Below are 21,560 nucleotides of genomic sequence, written 5' to 3' on the forward strand. Positions count from 1 at the left end.
GTGCTGTGGAGTTGTAGATGAGATGAATCTGTGCTGCTCTTTATGTACATGCTCAGTAGTGACCAGTGCTGTGGAGTTGTAGATGAGATGAATCTGTGCTGCACTTTATGTACATGCTCAGTAGTGACCAGTGCTGTGGAGTTGTAGATGAGATGAATCTGTGCTGCTCTTTATGTACATGCTCAGTAGTGACCAGTGCTGTGGAGTTGTAGATGAGATGAATCTGTGCGGCACTTTATGCACATGCTCAGTAGTGACCAGTGCTGTGGAGTTGTAGATGAGATGAATCTGTGCTGCACTTTATGCACATGCTCAGTAGTGACCAGTGCTGTGGAGTTGTAGATGAGATGAATCTGTGCTGCTCTTTATGTACATGCTCAGTAGTGACCAGTGCTGTGGAGTTGTAGATGAGATGAATCTGTGCTGCACTTTATGCACATGCTCAGTAGTGACCAGTGCTGTGGAGTTGTAGATGAGATGAATCTGTGCTGCTCTTTATGCACATGCTCAGTAGTGACCAGTGCTGTGGGGTCGGAGGTGATACGAATCTGTGCTGCACTTTATGCACATGCTCAGTAGTGACCAGTGCTGTGGAGTCGGAGTCAAGGAGATTGCGGAGTTGGAGGTTTGGCTTAGTGACGCCACACACTGGAAACACCTGCTCTACCAGTCACTGTAAATATATAGTTATACTGCAGGCGTTAGGCAGCTTTGTCAGTGGAAAAATAAAATGAGCTGAAAGATGCCTTCTGTCCGGTATATCAGTGTGCTCATCATCTTTTATTTGCTAAACCTATGATCAGAGCTGTCCCATTAGCATACACTTCTCTGGTATATGTTGGTATCCATTTTTATATTTGTTTTAAGAGCCACGTCACCTCTGTCTGGCGACAACAGTGGTTTCCCATTATCTGTATATGTACAACTGGTAAGTAGGTGAAACATGTCTTGATAACACATAGGAATCTAAGGGTATGCGCACACGTTACATATTTGCTACAGACATTTCAGCACTAAAAACGCTGTATAAAATACAAGCCGTTGTTGTTAATTTTTGATGTGTTCCCATTCATCAGATTGGGTGAAGGGCACTGAAACAATCGACCTGCAGCAGATATGAAACGACTTCAAATACGCAAGGAAAAATTTAAGCAGTGTGTGAATTAGGTTTCAGAAATGTCATTCACTTTGCTGGGATAGTGAAATGCTGCGTTTTCCACAGCAAAACCGCAACATGTGTGTACATGCCTTTATGGAGGAATTCTGCACTATTTTCTGAATTCATAACTAAAGAATACGCTGTTTGTGAAAACCTTTGACCTATAGCTTGAAGCTTTACCATGTGACGCGTCACTTAAGAATGTAAACCCGTTGCCCTTATTACTGTGCTAGGGCAGTGGTGTTTGCCTAGTTATGAGCCACACCTCGCCTACCACCATAAGGATCAGGACTGACTATCCCAGTGCTGCTCTAATAGGCAAGAGGTTGGTATCGCATATAATTACTGTCAGATCCCCACCATTGCTGTGACTCGGGCAGATAGATCTGTAGCAGCCGGAGATGTGACTCACTGAGGGTTGCTATTGTGAATAGAGGGTCAAGTGCAGGAACAAGGTGCGTCCCCACATCAGCTGACGTTCACAATAGCATATTGAACTATGGGACATAAGCGACATCAGCAGGGGGCAGTACTGTCATCTAAGATTATTACAAGCTGGCTTTTTATTGACATTAAGCTGTGGTGGTTTTTACAAGCTGGCTTTTTATTGACATTAAGCTGTGGTGGTTTTTAAAGGGGTTTTGCACAGACAATTATCACCTCCTGCTGTGAATTGTGACCCATGTTTGGAACTATTGCCGCTGTCGATCGGGAATAATAAACCTATAAATTCTCTGCACTAGGAGAGGCTCTTTGTCGGAAGAAATGGAATAACTTCTGCTCAATGGAGTGTGACAATGTCAGCCCAAAGTCAGTGAATGTAGATATCCTTATTCTTTTTCTCTAACGTTACCGGTGCCATTGAATCGTCATCAGACCAATAGGTGTGTTGGGTGCTTTTAAAGAAGCTCTCCTCCCGACATTTTTATCCTTTTTAATAAATTGTAGTCATCGTGCTAAATAGCACTGTGTACTTACAATTGCTCATTTTACCCTTCTACCCAGTTAATTCTTCTCTTTTCCGTTAGACTTTAATGAGGTCATAGGTACCTATCTGAATCCTTCTAAGCTCTATGTAATTTTCATAGTAGCAACGTTTCTCCTTGTGGAGTGTGACACGCCGGCTCTGGCTTGTCACCGTAAGGAGGCTTATTCACCATGCAATGATCCTCTGGGAAACTTAATATACAAATTGCCTCTTCAGAGAGGAAGAGGACTTGAACTCTATAGCGCCACCTGTTGGAAGCAGCGATCCTACAAGTCTCTATTGAGCTTTGAAATGTGACCTGGGACAAAAACCAAATCAGAATCTCAATTTGCAGAAACGCATGAAATGAGATCCTGATTTGGCTTTTGTCCCAAGTCACATTTCAAAGCTCAATAGAGACTTGTAGGATCGCTGCTTCCAACAGGTGGCGCTATAGAGTTCAAGTCCTCTTCCTCTCTGAAGAGGCAATTTGCATAGTAGCAACTGTATTCACTCATATATGCCCTATTAAATCACAACTGTAGTATAGATTTTAGTAGTTTAATGGCAAGAAAAACTAATCTTGAACGGACGTTGTCGGTGCTAAGCCATGCACAGTGTCTGTGTGCGCCCTGATTGAGTTCAGGGTTGAGTGTTGTCAATCAAGATTTAACAGTGCTCAGTTTGAAAATTAAGGAGATGTAGTGGAGTGGTGCACAAAGCATTTGCCTACACCAAGGGTACCTTGAAGCCCTCTGATTTTCTATTTTACAGGGGTTACGAGCACCTATTAGCATAATTTTGTAATATAAAGTAAAGACATGGCTGTAACGGCGCTGTAATACTGATTAAATTGATATCTTTGGTGATTAAGTCTGCTTTGTTATTCTTTTTTTAATCACAATTTGAAATTTTCTGTTGATTAGATTTCGGTGCGCAGGGGGCCGGACTGTGCACTTGGCCTTCTCCATGTCTGTGGTTCCTCAGCCCCCGTGTCTTGTTTTCTTAACCCCTTCGCTGTATTAGTATTGCTCTGTGGGAGGTACGGTACTAGTACGGCGGCATGATCGCGCAGCTTCACGCTGAGCTGACACCCCGCAGCAACGCCCACGATCGGTGCTAGCTGAAAATGGCACCAGTAAAAAGGTCAGCTCGTCCTGCAGAAAAAAGCTATAACATGACTGTCGGCCAAAATATAAAAAAAAAAAAAATTATAGGTCTCAAAAAATGGTGATGCAATAAAAAGCATCTTTTAGTGTGTGACAGCAGTCAAACATAAAAACCCGGTATAAATCTGGTATCGCTGTAATCGCACCGACCCGAAGAATAAAGTCGCCTAATCACTTCTACCACAAAGGAACGGCATAAAAAAATAAAACAAAAACACATTTTTCACATGCTGTTGTTTTTTTTTTTGTTTTTTTTTTTGTCTCCCAAAGATCGCTGTAATGCTCGGCGCACATTTATCCTGCGCTGAGCGCTTACATTGGGGTTTCTGTTCAAATCTCTGAAATATGTGATTCAGACAGAACCTCTGGCTGAGGCATGTGTGCCCACGTTGCGTTTTTTAAGCGTTTCCGCAGCACTTTTAGACGCGCGTTTCTGCTGCAGAAGCGCTTAAGAAAAGCATCTAATGTAATAGAATGGAAAACGCACATGTTGTGCTAATGGTGCGTTTTTTTCCGCTGCGGAAACGCTTAGCGGGAAAAAAACTCAGCATGTTCATTAATTGTGCGGCATCGCCCGCGATGCCGCATACCATCAATTATATGGGCAAAAACTCATGGGAAAACGCTTGACAATCGCTTCAAAAACGCGTGTCAAAGCGCATGCATTTTCCCTGGCAAGGGCATGCGTTTCTGCTCAGGAAAAAAACGCTTGAAAAACGCGACGTGGGCACATAGATTCCCTATAATGAGGCAGATGGGGACACTGAAAGCTGTCTGACCTGTGATCCGGCCGTGTCCGTCTTTTTAGGATTGCATGAAAGTGCCGTTGGCCACAGTTTTGTGCACTTCTTCTGAAAAGAAGGAATCTGCGGAACAAAGGCCATACGGAGTCCAGAGAAACCCTGGTACCTCATTATAGTGAATGGATCCATTGTGGGGGGGGGGTTTCATCGGAATCATGTCACTCAGAGATTTAGATGGAAGCCGCAAAGTACGTGGTCAATAAAAGCTTCAAATCAATCCACAAAAAAAGCAAGTCTCCACTCAGATCTGTCATCTGTTAACGGAAATATAGGGGGCTTCCATGTTACTGGTAGCACAAAGGCGCTGGAAAAACTAAATGGCTCCCCAACCGCCAAAAGAAATTCAGCAAATTCTCCGCTCCCAAATCCAATGCCCCCCTCCCTTCTGAGCCCCAGTGTGTCTAAACTACATTTAGCGCCCACATGTTTGGCATTTCTGTAGTGAAGAGAGCCCGCCTAATTTACAGGTGCATGTCTCCAGAATCATGAGCTGGGCATAATGTGCTGGTGACTGCAACGTACTGGTCACTACAACGTCAGTTTGCAATTTTCACTCAGCAACATCCACTGCTGCCTGTTTCTGGAAAACACCCATGGAGTCAGAATCGTCATCAATTCCCAAAGGGTTATAATTTCCAAAATGGGGTCACTTGAGGGGGATTCTGCTTTTCTAGCACTTGGGGGCTCTTAATATGGAATCCACAAGTCTAGGAAAATCTGCGCTCCATCCCTCCCAAGTCACTCCATATGGCAAAGTAGTACTGTACAGCCACATATGGGGTATTTCTGCATTCAGCAGAAATTGTGGGACAAATTCTGGTGCCATTTTTACCCATTTCCCAGTGTGAAAATCTTGGTGGTAAAACTGTAAATTACTGTTTTATCTTCACTGCCCAATGGTATAAAAGTTTGTCACACACCTGTGGTGTCAATATAATCACTGCACCCCTAGATGAATTCATTGAGAGGTAAAATTGGTAAAATGGGGTCACTTATGGGGGTTCTGCTGTTCTGGCACCTCAGGGGCTCCGTCAATGTAACATGGCACCCTCAAACAAGTGCAGCAAAATCTGCACTGTAAAATGGCGCTTATTCCCTACTGATTTTTGCACTGTGCCTCAAAAGTAGTTTTTGACCACACATGGGCTATCAGTGAACTCAGAAGAAATTGCACAACACATTTTGGGGTCCATTTTCTCCTTTTGCCCATGTGAAAATAGAAAATTTGTAGCTAAAAAAAGATTTTTGAGTAAAAAATGTGATTTTTATTTTCACAGCTTAACGTTATAAACTTCTATGAAGCACCTTGGGGTTTCAAGGTGCTCAATACAATTCTAGATAAGGTCCCAAAGGGGTCTAGTTTCCCAAATTGTGTCACTTGTGGGGGGTTTCCACTGTTTAGGCACATCAGGGGTTCTTCAAACGCGACATGACTTCCGCTAATTATTCCAGCATATTTTACATTACAAAAGTCTAATGGTGCTTCTTCCCTTCTAAGCCCTGCCGTGCGCCCAAACAGTAGTATTCCCCCACATATGGGGTATCGGCATGCTCAGGAGAAATTGCACAACAAAGTGTATGGTCCATTTTCTCCTGTTACCCTTACGAAAGTAAAAAAAAAAAAATATTAGGTCTGTTAGGCTGGCGGAACGCACCAAATGATAAAAATGACAATGAGGTGCGTTCGCCGTCTGGGGTCCACCGTGCAGAGGTGTAGAACTTCTGCTCGGTAATGGTGGAGGTTATACGGCAGACAATAAATGAACACGTGCGGGTTAGCGTCACCCGGTGTGTACAGACACGAGCTCTGTTACTTCACAGAACCGCGGTGCCACACAAAGTAAATGCCGAAGCCTGTTAAGCTCACAGGACTCGGCCAGATTAGCTCTAGAATACGGACACAGGACTCTGTCCCTAGGACACGGGACTAGAGTCCTTCTCGTCCACTAGCACTCGGCGCCGCTGCAGCGGTGCCAGCACGGGATAATAATCCCAAATAACCGTGCAGGGGTGCACACAGCCGCTCAGGCTAACGCCTCTAATCGCCCAGGGTTGGACCAGATAAGAGCACAGGTTGCGCAAGGCGCTGCACAGGCGGACGCTGCCACTTGCCGCGGTACAATAGTGCCCTGCCGTGGGCGACACTATCGGACGCTAGTGTGTGCAGAGTACTAGGTGCACAGTGGCGTGAGCATAGCCATCCATTGGCGCTGACTCCAACTCTGAATCCCTAATGCAAACACAACCAGAGGGAGGGAATCTAAGGCCGGGGTCACACTGGCGAGGAATACGGCCGAGTGAGAGGCGCTAAAAGAACGCATTAGACACGGACAAATGATTCTCTATGGGGTCACTCGCACCAGGCGTATATTTCTCATCCGTATTCTACGCTCCGTGCCAATCGCAGCATGCTGCGATTGTCAGCGTACTACGGCCGTAGTACGCCAATGCAAGTCTATGGGTGCGCAAAAAATACGGATTACACACGGACCACACATGTGACTTGCGAGAAATACGCACCCGGTGTCTTTTATCAAAGCCAGCAATTCAGTGCGCTATACAGTAAACTCACACTGACAGGTTTAATAAAGAATCGAATGAATAGATATATACACATAGAAAATATATATATATATATATATGCATTCTATGTGTCTATATCTATTCTTTGGTTTCTGTTATAAACCCTGTCATAGGGCTCCATTATATGTCCATTTTGCAAGCCTGCGAGAAAATCTCGCCATACGGATGCTTACATGCGCAAAATACGCGACCACACCTTGATTACGGATGACATACGGAGCACTGTTTAGGGGCCATTCATCAGTATTACGCATGTAAAATACTGACCGTATTTTGTGTCGGTTAGTGTGACCCCGGCCTTAATGAGTCAGTCACCAGATACATGCATCCTTCATCATACACACAAATAAGCATAAGAGTCTATACTAGCGCATGGCCGAGTGGCCATGCGACTATTTTATAGTGGCGTCCTTCCGGGACCTTCCCAGGGGTGGGCCAATCCGAGCAGGAGCGGGACCTGCGCATGTGATCACCGACCTCCAATGAGACGTCGTCCCACGGGCATGCTCAGTAGGCAAAATACAGGACTTAGTCCCTGGAGCGTCTGCGTGCTGCTGATTCAAGCATGGTGGTACAGCAGAGCCTGAAGGAGCAATCGCCTGGGCAAGACGCCTGGACCGACGCCTCTGCTGAGCAGGAATCTCTGCTGCCGCAGAGGAATGGGAGACCGCAGAGAACATGGCTTGAGATTTCCCCTGTGCAGTAGGGGAAACTCGACGCCTAACAGGGCTAAAGTAAAATTTTTGTGAAGGAAAAGTAAATGTTTATTTTATCCTTCCACATTCCAAAAATTCCTGTGAAGCTCCTGAAGGGTTAAACAGAATCTGTCACCTATTTTTTTTCGTATATAAGATACGGCCACCGCCATCAGGGATAAGCCCCCGATGTAACCTGAAAGAGAAGAAAAACGAGTTATATTATACTCACCCAGGTGTGATCCGGGTCCGATGGGTGTCGTGGTCCGGTCCGGCGCCTCCCATCTTCTAGCGATTACGTCCTCTTCTTTGCTTCCCGTCCGCTGCTCAGGTGCAGGCGCACTGCTCTGCCCTGTTGAGGGCAGAGTTCTGCAGTGCGCAGGCGCCGGGAAAGGTCAGAGAGGTCCTGCGCACTGCAGTACTCTGCTCTGCCCTCAACAGGGCAGAGCAGTACGCCTGCGCCGGAGCCGCGATGGGAAGCAAAGAAGAGGACGTCATCGCTAGAAGATGGGAGGCGATGGACCACGGCACCCATCGGACCCGGCCCTGCCGCCCCTGGGTGAGTATAATATAACTCGTTTTTCTTCTCTGGTGGTGGCTGCATCTTGTATACGAAAAAATAGGTGACAGATTCCCTTTAATAAGCTTTTTAAATGTGGTTTTGAGCACCTTGAGGGGTGCAGTTTTTAGAATGGTGTCACTTTGGGGTATTTTCTTTCATATAGTCCCCTCAAAGTGACTTCAAATGTGATGTGATCCCTAGAAAAAAATAGTTTTGTGGAAAAAATGAAAATTCGCTGGTCAACTTTTAACCCTTATAACTTCCTAACGGAAAAAATGTTGGTTCCAAAATTGTGCTGATGTAAAGTTGACATGTGGGAAATGATATTTAATAACTATTTTTGTGATACCACTCTCTGATTTAAGCCTTTAAGGGCATAAAAATTAAAAGTTTGAAAATTGCAAAATTTTCGCCAATTTCCTCTTCTTCTTTTTCACAAATAAGCGCAAGTGACATCAAAGAAATGTTACCGCCATCATAAAGTACAGTGTCAAAATTAAAATATAGAGAACTTGGCTCTCAAGATATGGTAAATAATAGTTCCATTTATTGTGCATCCAGACAATATATTGTTGAACATTTTCGGTCTACAAACAGACCTTCCTCAGAGCAAACTTCGGTCTGATAGGAGAATTCAGGTACAAAATGCAAAAAGGAATATGAGAACAAAATTATTTATCTAATAATGCAAAAGAATATCTGATAGTTTTTCAATTAATATATCATGTCAAATGTAAGGTTAAAAGGAGCGTGCTAGAACGGAGTGAAAAAAAGATCAAATAGAGTGCATGGACTCATCCTGCGAGGTCCACTAATGGGGTCTATTAACCGTATGTACCTAACATACATATTTTCACCCCCAGGCTTATAATATCTTACCAAGCTGGAATATCTATTTACGAGGTGATAGGAAACTTTACTTCTTCCACTCTTCTGGACCAGGTGTTTGAATTTCTAGCTCTACCTTGGAACACCTTATATCCTTTTATATAACTACAGAGTCACTTAGATTATTTTCCACAATTTAATGGATATATCTCCTTATTTTACTTTTAAACAGATGCACAAAAGCACTTTAACCTCACAGGATGAGTCCATGCACTCTTTGATCTTTTTTTTCCCCGCTCCTTTTAACCTTGGATATGATCACCACAGCAATCGCCATTCTGTCCATACGTTTGACGTGATATGTTAATTGAAAGATATTCTTTTGTATTATTAGATAAATAATTTTGAACTTGTATTTCTTTTTGTATTTTGTACATGAATTCTCCTATCTGACTGGTTTGTTCTGAGGAAGGTCTGTTTGTAGACTGAAAACGTTTAACAATATATTGTCTGGATGCACAATAAATGGAACTATTTTTTTTACCATATCATGAGTGCCAAGTTCTCTATATTTTGAATTTGACTTGCTGGATACCCTACTGGAGCACCTAAGAACTCTCCACCAGAGTGCCATGGTCTTTATATTACTATAAAGTACAATGTGTCACGAAAAAGCGTTCCAGAGTTATTACCTCATAAAGTGACAGTGGTCAGAATTGTAGAAATTGGCCTGAAAACAGACTTCGTCTCAAAGGGGTTAATTCTGTCCTCATCATATGACTGCTGCATGACTCATTACAAAGCAGTGTCCTTCACATGATCAGGAAGCAATTAATATTGTAGATGCACAGTGCCATAAAGCAATGTTCTTTGTGGTTTAGTACTGTGGTAGCATTTGTCGCTTGGGAGAAAGTAATCAGTAGTTAACTATGTCTTTTATTGAAGTGCATGTTCTGTTCTAGTTACTAAGCAAACGGTAAGGTATGTTGCATTTTTGCAGTTTTTTGATTGTGGAATGTAAAAGCTGCTTTTTACAGTACCAGCAAAAGCTATGAGATTTCTGAAGTCTCACGCACACGCTTGTTTTTTTTTTTTCCTGAGTGATTTTGAGAACGGCAGCATGTCAGTTCTTTCAGCGTTTTTGCAGCTTTTTTTTCACCCACAGAATACAATGAGAAAGTGGGACAAAAAAGTTGGAAAAAAGCAACATTTTTTTCACAGAACATGGGTGTTATGTCCCATGTTCCAGTAGTGCTGTGACCACGTATGTGCTATATTCAGTTTCTGTAGACTGATTGCAATATCTGCGGGCGCCATTCCAGAGTTGCCAGCATCTGGTCTCCCAAGACTGGCATGACTTCATGTCACTAGAGCCCTGCAACCAGTCAGCTGCTGCTTCATTCACTTATTTTGGACAAAACTGACATCCGGAGGAAGTCAGCTACTGCACACTCGCTTCTTCCACAGTACAGTTTTGTTAAATTTAAATGAGCGTGAAACAGCCACTGATTGGCTCCTGGGCTCGCATGACATAATAATGTCACATAAGCCCCTGCAGTTCAAGCGCCGACCTGGCTGGAACGGGGCCCACGCCATAGTTAAGTATTGACTGTTTTCATTTTACATGGGGGTGTTATAGTGATTGAGAAGGGATAGTCAGAGTAGTGGAAAACCCTTTTAGATCCTGTTTATCACGCTTACTTCAGCAGCGGCTACAGGTAGGAAATGGTTATATTCTCTATGCAGCTGCTCGCATTCAGTCCTCAGGGCGGTGCAGAGAGCGGATGCAGTCATCCCTCACTACACAGCGAGTGCAGCTTTGATTGACAACCTGCTCTGTATAATTGATCACAGCTGCTCTCACTGTGTATTGAGAGATGACCGCTCCGTGCACTCCCCATGACTGGAAGTGAGCAGCTGCAGGGAAAATATAACTTCATTTTCTCCCTGTAGCTGCCTCTCCAGTAATCCAGCTACACAGGGTTTAAATGCCACTTACCTGCAAATTACCCAAATATTTACATATAGCTATATTTTCTTGAGGTGAAAGGTTCCTGTTAGTAGACCATTAGTGTGTATACTAGACCCCTGGTGATGATCCCTTTATCACCAATTCTGTAGATTGGTGATAATTGATTGTTGTGGGCCAGTTCCATTAAAAATTTAGTCTAGGAGAGATTGGACCCCAGGTATGTTATTGATCATCAGTGCCAAAAAAGTCTTTACATTTTCTGGGGAATGTAATGATAATCTTTACTTTTACAAATGGTGACACTGTTAATTATATAATTCGCACTTAATAATTGACTTATCCATTATTTCCATGATATAAAGCCACTACCCACTATTCTGTAAATCCCTCTCTTTGCTGCCAAAACGACTCTGAGCCTTTGGAGGTATGTGGACGCTAATTCGCCACCCTGTCATGTTCCTCTAACCATTCCTTAGCAATGTGGGCAGTGTGCCAGGGAAGATTATTGTAGAACATTGCCCATAGCATCACTCTGCCTCTGCCAGCTGGCCTTCTTCCTACAGTACATCCTGGTGCCATCTCTGCCAGGTAAGTGCTCACACCCAGCTGTCCACATGATGGCAAAGAGAACCTGCTTTAGCACCAGGGCTTGTATTGCTCCATAGTCCAGTCCTGCTAAACCTCAGCCTTCTTCATAGTCTAAGGGACTGCCAGCGGAAAGCAATGAATGGACATGTTCAATCTCAACCTTCTCTCCTTTATAGAAGGTGCACAGCTTTGCCCCATTCTCAAGACTCCTGACCTCAGAATTGATCAGTACGTTTTCTCTACCCTATGGATCGAGGATGATTTGCAGTTTTGGAACGAATCTTTTAACTATCTTGGCAATTTCTGCAGTAGTAGCTCTTCTGTGCGATCAGACCAGATGGGCTAGTCTTTGTCCATCATGTCCATTAATAAGCCCTGGGCACCTATGACTCTGTTCTTCTGGCACCCAATACTTTGTCATTTTAGTGATGCCTTTATCCAGAACCGCAACACCGTCCCATTCAATTGATCAGGAACATCTCTTTGTAGGGAAATGCTGTGAAGTGGACCTTCTCCTTTTACTTACTGCTCTGGGTCATTTACATGGAGGACACCTGTAGTGTGTCGTATATTTTTATCCTTTTGGGTTTGTATTCTGTCCTGCTGCTTTTTTACTTTATACTGTATATTCTACATATTTAATGGAAGCTATGTCTTAAAGGTATCTCTATAAACGCGTTAAAAGCACAACAGATAATGCGTTTCTGTACGATTCCCACATAGAATTATTTCCTACTAACACCAATTATTCCTCATATTTTTTTTATTTTTTTTTACCTCAGATAAAGCATCGTTCATCTGGAAAACTTACCCAATCTTTTCTGTCGTCTGTAGGTGCAGGTGTCTTTCGACCTGAGTGACATACAACTAAAGTATATAGATGAGGATACTGAGGAGGTAAGAGGCCGGCTGCAGTACTGGAGCGTTCTTGTGTGCGGTACAATTATTCGTCTCTGTATCCCATTGTGGGGGGAAAGAAAATGTAAAAACTTTCAGGTTCTAATTGGTTAAATTGAGCCTCAGCGCTGTATTCAGGCAGCAATTTACAGGCTAGTTCTGCAGAACGTTTCTGCTTCCATTTTTCGTCGCTGACAACATCTCTGCTTGCTGCCAGAAAACGTAATTGTTTCCCTAAATTGGATAGTCACGTGTTTTCTTCTATATGTGATTGTACATTAGTAAGTGTGCACCTATCTGATCATTGCATCGGAACAGATTTCTATCCCCTGGGTGTGTACACTGACTGACTGACTGCAAGCAGACATCTTGAAAAGCACAGACGCAGCCTGTACGGTCAGGCGTGGCCGTTGCGGCCTGTACAGTCAGGCTGTGTGCCCACGTAGCAATTTTTTTAAGCGTTTTTGCCGCTATTTTCGGCGCGAAAACACTGCGAAAACGTTTAAAAATCGTGTACAGAACGCCCCCCATGCATTCCTATGGCATTCCGCACATGCTGTGCTAATGCTGCGCTTTTTTCCGCGGCGGAATCGCATCGCTGAAAAAATCGCAGCATGATCATTCTTTTGTGCGGAATCGCAAAGAATTGCCGCGATTCCGCACCCATAGGAATGCATGAGAATCACTTACTTCCCGCATGTGGCTATGCCCACCATGCGGGAAGTTAAGCATCTCATGTGCGGTTGGTACCCACGGTGTGGAGGAGAAGAGACTGTCCTCCGGGCCCTGGGTACCATACCCCTGTGAAAAAAAAAAAAAAAGAATAAAAAATCGGGGTATATTTACCTTCCGATGTCCCGCGCTGCATTCCCGGCCTAAGCGTTCCCAGTAATGCCTTGCGGCAAGGTCCTGTGATGACGTAGTCTCGCGTGACTCTAGCGGTCTCGCGAGACCAACGTCATCACAGGGTCTCGCAAGGCATTACTGGGAACCCTGAGGCCCGGGAATGCAGCGCGGGACACCGGAAGGTAAATATACCCCGATTTTTTTTTTTTTTTTTTTATATTTTTTTATCATTTTTAACATTTTATCTTTTACTATTGAGGCCGCATAGGCGGCCTCAATAGTAAAAACTGGTCACACTTGTCAAACACTATGTTTGACGAGTGTGACCAACCTGTCAATCACTTTCCAAGCGATGCTTCAAATCGCTTGGAAAGTGCTTGAGAAAATCGCGGCAAAATCGCGCAGAAAAAAACCTGCGATTTCTGGTAAGGAGTCCGGTTTTCAATGTGCGTTTTAAAACGCTACGTGGGCCCATAGCCTCAAGCGCGAAATGTATGGTCAGGCGCGGCCATTACACAGTACGCAGCAGGGGCACGTTTATAACATTATCTCAGCACAGAAACATTTACACCCAATTATGGAACTTACTAGATGGAGGGAGGGCCGTAATGTCACGATGGGGGCAGGCTATGCAGCATTTAGAATCTCTCCCACCCCATGTGCTCACCCACCTATCCACTCTCTCTTTCCCCATGTGCTGACTTCTCCCGTCTGTGCTCTCTTCTTTGACCTGTTTACCCCATGTGTTATCCCCCTTGTCTGCTGTGCCTCTCCTTCCTGTGCTGTCCCGTTTGAGCTGTCTCCCCCTGTTCTCTGTCTCTCTCGCCCCTGTGTCTGATCGTGTACAGAACATACCACAGCTCCTGGGCAGGGGTGGAAGCAAAAGACAATACTGACATTACAGCAGGAGATCGCAGAGGATACATTTTTGTGAGGTCAAATATTGTTTAAAAACAGTCCAGTAAAATATTTTACCTCACAAATTGAATCCTCTGTGATTCCCCTGCTGTAATGTCAGTGTTGTCTTTTGCTTCCTCCCCTACACAGGAGATGTGGTATGCTCCGTACACGGTCAGACACAGACAATTTTTAAAATGAACTTTGGTTCATGGGAAAACTCCTTTAATGTGATCGGCTTCCTCTGCCTGTAGACACGTCGTGCATCTGCCACCGGGATCAGCCGAATGATTCACTGGGTCTGCACGGAATTTGCGCAAGCGCAGTGCGACGGTGTTCCGCTGGTGGTACCGCGCAATAGGTTAGTACCAGCATCAGTTTCCATATTGAGACACCCATCACTTGTGTGTCCCAATATGGCGGTCGGTGAACTTCTTCCGCTTGGAATTCTGGGATACGGTGACATCTGGACAGAACAGGAAATAAAAACATTACAAGGCAATTCTATAAAAAGATTATTATTCCAAGATCTATTGACTAAAATGAACTTTGTTCTTGGGAAAACCCTTTTAAGCACAATTGTTGCCACAGGACACAGTTAACTAATGGTGGGGTCTAATTGTATGTATCTTTCATTGCAGGTATCTGTGAATAGCCAAGGTAAGTCCGTGCACATGTATAATGTTCTTTGCTGTCCTCCTTTTTTTTTCTTTTTTTTCCCGTTATCTCTGCTATTCCAGTCCTCTTCTTCAGCACATGGCTGCCATTGTGAATAGTAGAATCATATAACCTCGAGCTGGCCATGGCCACTTAAGTGCTCGGGACAGGACCGAGCACTTGCTGCGTACCTGAGTAATTGGAGTTTTCATTCATATGCAAATGAGGTGTTACATGTTTGCCTCACCCAAAGCACATAAAAGGGAGTCTGTCCCCGCCAAAATGCATTTTAAATGCTCTACATAGTGTTCTAGGGGACTTAGCCCTTATAACAGCCATACTAGCACTGTACCTGTTACTGGCATGGTGCCTGAGAAAATAACTTTTTCATATGCATGTGAGTAAGCTGCAGTGCACTCTGTGTGACTGCAGACTTATGAATCCCCCTCCCAGAGCGATGCACGGTGAGCTGTGGGGATTCGCCAGTTTCTGAGCCGGGACCAGATGGTACGTAAGCATTATGCATACTCCCGGCCAGAGCCCGTCCAGTGGACTCTGCCTCTATCCATACACCTTTATTGAGCAAGGCTGTGCCTTCTAGTTGGCCACTCCCACTGGACATCCGCTTCTCTAGTTGGGGCGCGGCCTCGCTCAATTAGCGTGTATGAATCGAGGCCACGCACACTAGATGAGTTCTGCCGGGAGTATGTAGAACACATCCATACCCTCCGGTCCTGGCTCAGAAATTGCCGAATCCCCACAGCACACCGTGCATCGCTCTGGGAGGGGGATTCATAAGTCTGCAGTCACACAGAGTGTCTGCAGACTTATCCGTTTAGACCGGACAACCCCTTTAAAGGGAATCTGTCACCTCGTTTTCGGCTTATCAGATAAAAATATCATTATATTGAGTGTTTTCTATACATTTCCCACCTAGTTTTGAATTCCCCTGACTCCCCATGTATCACCCAAAAATACCTTTTTTTCTTTCACCCGCGCTGTATGTAAATTAGTTGGGTCTGGTCCGATGGGCAGTGTTTTTGCTCCTTCTCTCCCTCTTTGACCGCTGTACGCAATATTTCAGGTAATTTCCGTAGTTCTCGTCCATATTTCGTGTGTGTGCAGTATGCTTTGCCCTACTGCGGGCAAAGGCAGGAAAAAGTAGTTCGCATGCGCCGGAAGTACTATGTCCCGGAAGTATTTCTCTGCCATTTCTGTGTTCCAGAACATAGTTCACCGGCGCATGTGCACTAATGCTTTTCGGCCTTTCAATGTCTCTTGTGTTTGCCATATAGAGTAGGTTAGCAGATCTCCGGAGGGGTGGGGTTGGATGGGCTACCTTTCAGTCAAATACTGACTGACTTCATAATACATGGTACAACTTATCAAAGAATCGTTTGTTCAAGTCCCCTTGTGGGACTGGTAAGTATTGTAAATAATGTCTGTAAAGCACTGTGGAATTAATAGCGCTATATAAATGAGTAAAATAAATAAAATTAAAATGACAGGTTTAGTATTAATAATTGGTTCATTTATATAAAAAGAAAGAGGCCAAACCCCTGCAAAAACACACATTTGTTATTGCACGTTCTTAGCAACCCAAACTATAAAATATTTAATTACCGTATCTCTTTTCAGCGAACAATGGAGAAAAATAAAATTGAAAAACAATGACACAATGTCAGAATTGCTTTTCTTTGTTTATCCCACAAAAAAATGAAATGAGTAGTTAAATTGCATTTATCCTAAATAGTAACAAACCCCCAGCTCATTACGTTAAACTACAAGCTGTTATTGTCATGGCTTTACCACAACAGAGAGGAGCCAGAAGACCGCAGCTCTGATTTTTTTTCTTCTCCTGTACTGATTAATATGAAGGTGAAGTGCTTCTAAACAGTGTTAATTTCTTTTGGCACTGCAGGGGTTAATCTGTTCAGTTGAGAGCTCCTGGAGCATTTAGGCTCTCAGCTGTGCACTGTTAGCCATTCCCATCTCCCACATACACTGGGTCCTGGCTAGAACTTATTGTCAGAGCTGGCTTATAATGCATACCTGGAGGTTGTTATTGGAGAAGGCATTTGGTGGGTTTATCTGTGACTGTTGCTAGGTTAAATCCCGTCCTCCAACTCTCCTGTGTTTATCTCTGTTGTTTGTGTGTATATTTGTATGATTGGTATTTTCCTTTATCCCTGTTCGTTTTATCTTGCCAGTCTGGTTGGTGTTCTACGGTACACTACTACTCCCCTCTTCCCTGGGTGGGAGAAGGGTACAGACTGAGGGTGGATTCAGGAGCTAAGGCAAGGTATGTGGCCCCGGTGTCTTCATCAGAAGTAATCCGGGGAACAGGGTGAGCTAGGGCGCCCCTAGCATTGGGGACAGGTAAGGAGCCCATGGTCCCGATGACAGAGTTGTGACAGTTATTCTGAGAGCTATAACTTATATTCTGTTTACAAAGCTGTTTGACCACCTCACCTCCCCCCAATAAACATAGTTTAAAAGATTTTTGTTAAAAAGTAAAATTATATATTGGGTATCACTGTAATTGTATTGAACCACAGATTAAAGTTGACATGTTAATTTTACCGCATTATGAATGATTTGACCATTGGAATGACAAATGATAAAAATGAGTCCTGTGAAATCAAATTTGTCCCGCAAAAAGCAAGTTCCAAAACATCTCTCTACAGAAAAAAGTTATGAGTCTAAGAAAATGGTGATCAGCAAAAACAAAAAAATATTTAAGCTTTTCAGTAAAAAGAACATAAATTTGGTATCATCATAATTGTATTGACGTGCAGATTACAGATCGTCACTTAGAAATAAGTGTTTAAAAATAAAATGTACCGTAAATATGATCCAGGATTGATGTTTTTTATTGTTCATTCCACCTCCCAAAAAAGTTTAACAAAACCAAAAAGTCATGCCAACCACATAATGGTACCGATGTAAACTACACTTTGCCATGAAGAAAATAAGCGACACATATGCAAATTCTTTTTTTAGCCATTTATTGTGCAAAAAATATACATAAAGTGATAAAACTTTAGTATTTCCTGTGCTGCAGTGACCGCTGTGACAGCTAGGGGGCGCGGTATGGGTCATGCACACAGGCATATTCATTGTGGTAATGGAGATAGGATGGCAAATTACCGTTATGTATCCCAGGGTGGGTGGCCCTGGGATGGAAGCTCGAACGTGTGTTGATCAGCAGAGGTACTGCTGAGGTTTTTGTTAGTGTATCAGGGAGAGCTTCCAGGTGGCTGGTGAGACGGGTGGGACCTGGCTGTGACCTACAAACCCAGCCAGGGGCGTGTCTAAACGCCCATAGTAAGCCTGTATAGATGTGTGAATGGTTGTGAATCTGAAGGACCTGCGATGAGGTCATAGCCATGTGATCCAGTGGGCGTGGCTACGGACCATATAAGGTGGCCAGGGTGGGTCACATGAGTGAGTGCCTGGATCTGATTGGTCTGTGTGGAAAGTCTCGGAAGGCCGATGTGCTAGAAGGTGTGCTGCCTTCCTGAAGCAGATATGCGGAGACCGCTGACCGGGTGAGGCCTGTGTGTACTGGCCTGTGTGTATCGGACAGTCCTCAGCAGGGAATGGGCGTCCGCAGCGATAAGCAACTAAGAGGTAACCCTGGACAGGGGGAATTAGCCGAGAGACTGTAGAGCCTGATTGCTGGGCAAAGCACCACCTGTGTGAACACAGGCCTAAGGGAGCGGAGCTCCATTGTGAATATTCGTTTGGTCTGCTGTAAGACTGTGATCGTTTCTTCATGCTACTATGGTTTACGCCATGTACAATAAACCGTATGGACTTTTTTGTGGAAAAGCCTGTCCCAGACCTGGTTTATCTGCAGCCAAGTGAGTGTCCCCCAATACACTCGGTGAGCGCTACCTTACACTCCGTAATCATAATGGTCTGCAAAAAGGTGTACAATTTTTCAAATGAGGAAAAAGCAGTGGAAGAATTTTTTTTTTTTTTTTTCTATTCCACCCTAGGTAAAAAGTTGTATGTACCTAAGGCCTCTTTCACAAATCATCAGTTTTTTGCCATCAGTCACAATCCGTCGAATTTTGAAAAAAATGGATCCGGCGACTGATGCCGCTGGATCAGTTTTTTTTCTCATAGACTTGTATTAGCGACGGATGGCCAAACGTTTGACGGATCCGTCAGAAATTCTTTGTCCGTCGGCCGGAGACAACTGACATAAGAGTGTTTCTTTTTTTTGTCTACTTCGAAAAATCGGGCAGCGATGGATCTGTTGCTGTCCGATTTTTGCTAGAATGGAAGCCTGTGGGGGACGGATCCGTCGCTGTTCGACAATTGACGGATTCCTTTTTTTTTTGCCAACACAGTGTGCCTGTATGGTGTGTGCGGGCTATGTGTGTGATGGATCTGTGTGGGGGTATGCAAGGCTGTGCGGGGGCCTGCGTGTGTGTTTGTGTATGCAGGTATCGTCTGATGGGACTACAAGTTCCATTGGGCTATGCCTGCTACACTGACAGTGATTGACACATTAGCCAATGATAGGACAGTAGTAGTCCCATCATCCGGCTAATGTGTTGAATGTAAAAAAAAAACCATACACACATATAGTTCATACTTACCATATTCTACTAATCCCCGAAGCCCTTGGTCACCTGAATAAAAATTAACATAGTAAACCAACAATATACTCCCTGTGTCCGACGTAATCCAATTAATACGATTGTCCCACGACGATCTCCCGTGGAGAGCTGTCACATCAGCTGATGGAACCGTTCTCCAGGGGCTCCAGTGATACAATGACGGAGATAATTCTCCGCATTGTTTCACTCCGCCGCTTACAGGTCACCTGAGTTCACCTGTCACTTTGCAACACTACAGTGTGAGAATTTTCTCACGCTGTAGTGCCGTAAAGCGAGAGGCTTATCTCCAATGACACACTGCTGGAGGGTTATCTCCGGTCAGTGTGTCATCGGAGGCCTATAGAGAGGTCACATCTGCTGATATGACAGCTCTATAGGGGAGATCATCGTGGGACAATCGTTATTTATGGGATTACGTCGGACGGGGAGTATATTGTTGTTTTGTTTTTTTTTTGCAGGTGATCGAGGGCTTCGAATGGATAGGCGTGTAGTAAAAATTGTGAAAAAATGTGTCGTGTTTTGTTTCATTAAAATACTTTATTCTTATGTGTGTGGTTTTCTTAACCCTTTTTTTATATAAGATTAAACTGATTTCTGTGATGCCCCTCTGTGTGTTTATTTACTTATAATAATTGTGTTTTAGCACCAGGAGCTTCTCCTTGCTGGAACACTGTAGCACATGCCTCTTGGTCCGACTCCTCCCCGTCGTGTGATTAGCAGCTCACTATATATGGACATTGTATACAAAGAGCCTGGTGTGGGCAGGGTTAGCTTTCTCAGCTTTACTGTATTGCTAAATCTAAAAAGTCTGTAAGGTTAGTTTCACACTAGCATTCGGCAGAGCTGCGGAGGGCTGCGTACTTCCGTTAAGCCCCGCCCACTGCCACACCTCTTCCTTCAGCTCCTCATGCGTCCTGCATACCCAATCTTTAACATTGGGTACGCAGGCCATGCGAATGTATGCGGTACCTGCGCTTGCGTCGTTTTGACACTGCACCGACCGAAACAAAAAGCTGCATTCGGTGCAGCGTCAAAACGACACATTCGCATGACCTGCATACCCAATGTTAAAGATAGGGGACGCATGCCGGCGTAGGTGGAGCTGAAGGAAGAGGTGCGGCAGTGGGCGGGGCTTAACAGAGGAACTCACAGCCCTCCGCAGCTCTGCCAAACGCTAGTGTGAAAGTAGCCTAAGAACCACTGCATTCAGTAATCCAAGTGGGTCTTTGCCTCTATACCATGCTGCTCTCAAAAATCTGCTGATCGTTTTCCTTTAAAGGGAGAACTAAAAATCAACTTTTTTGTGATAAGCAAGTGAGAGCTCTTTGGTGCATCATCATGGCCTTCTATTTGCATAATAAAGCCGGTATCTCAGCACGGTGACTCAGTGGTTAGCACTGTTGCTTTGTGACGCTGGAGTCCTGGGTTCAAATCCCACCAAGGGCAACATCTGCAAGGAGTTTGTATGTTCTCCCCGTGTTTGCGTGGGTCTCCTCCGGGTATTTTGGTTTCCTCCCACATTCCAAAGACACACTCATACGGAATTTAGATTGTGAGCCCCATCGGGGACAGTGATGATAATGTGTGTGTAAAGCGCTGTGGAATTAATAGAGCTATATAAATGAGTAAACATGCTCCATGACTCTCCCCTTTTTTTTTTTTTTTTTTAAATAAGAATTCTTAGCTGCAAAAACCTGCTCATATTCTCCAGAGCTGTGTGATTACTACTCCTTGCCGGAGGCACGGAAGCCTTATGAGCTTTACAAATCCTAAGTTAATATTGGAAACATAGGCAGACCCGAGCGTATACTCTGAGATCACACTGATGTTTGTCCTGCTCTTACTTTCTGCGTGTCACATAATATCATGAGAGCTGATCTTTGCTCTTGTTGTTCTGACCTCTAGTGCTTCATGTTATCGGTTAGGGTACAGACTTGTAGTTATTCATCCTATTAACGTATTTATTTTTTTTATTGCAGGTGAATATGAGGAAGCATTAAAGGTAATTACTTACTCTTCGCATCAAACCATTTTTGCATTGAGTTTTTGAGTTTGTGTCTTTGAGTGTATATGTGTGTATTTATTTGTTCCTGAAAGTGGTTTTCCAGTTTGTGTCCGATTATAGGACAGAGTTTACTGTATCGGCGATGACCACGGCTGACGGGTCATTTCAGCGACTACCGTAAGTTAGGCCCCCACTGTCCATACATTGGCTATGAAAGATAAGGGCAGGCTGAGCTACTGATGTGAGCAGCCAGCCCCCTTCACCTACAAGCATGGTAACCTTCTGAAATGGGAACCTC

General features: G+C 44.1%; 1 protein-coding gene across 4 annotated transcripts in view; it reads left to right on the forward strand.

Annotated features, from left to right (window-relative positions):
• NBR1 (NBR1 autophagy cargo receptor) overlaps positions 1–21,560 on the forward strand; it is a 66,806-nt gene that overhangs the window by 18,641 nt on the left and 26,605 nt on the right. For all 4 annotated transcript variants that reach the window (XM_073572283.1, XM_073572285.1, XM_073572286.1 and 1 more), the window contains exons 3-5: positions 12,161–12,223; positions 14,608–14,626; positions 21,237–21,259. In XM_073572283.1, coding sequence (XP_073428384.1) covers positions 12,161–12,223; positions 14,608–14,626; positions 21,237–21,259 — 105 coding nt within the window. The remainder of the gene's footprint in view (positions 1–12,160; positions 12,224–14,607; positions 14,627–21,236; positions 21,260–21,560) is intronic.

This window comes from Dendrobates tinctorius, unplaced genomic scaffold (genome assembly GCF_039654945.1).
Source record: "Dendrobates tinctorius isolate UK_male_01 unplaced genomic scaffold, ASM3965494v1 ptg000032l, whole genome shotgun sequence".
NCBI lineage: Eukaryota > Metazoa > Chordata > Amphibia > Anura > Dendrobatidae > Dendrobates > Dendrobates tinctorius.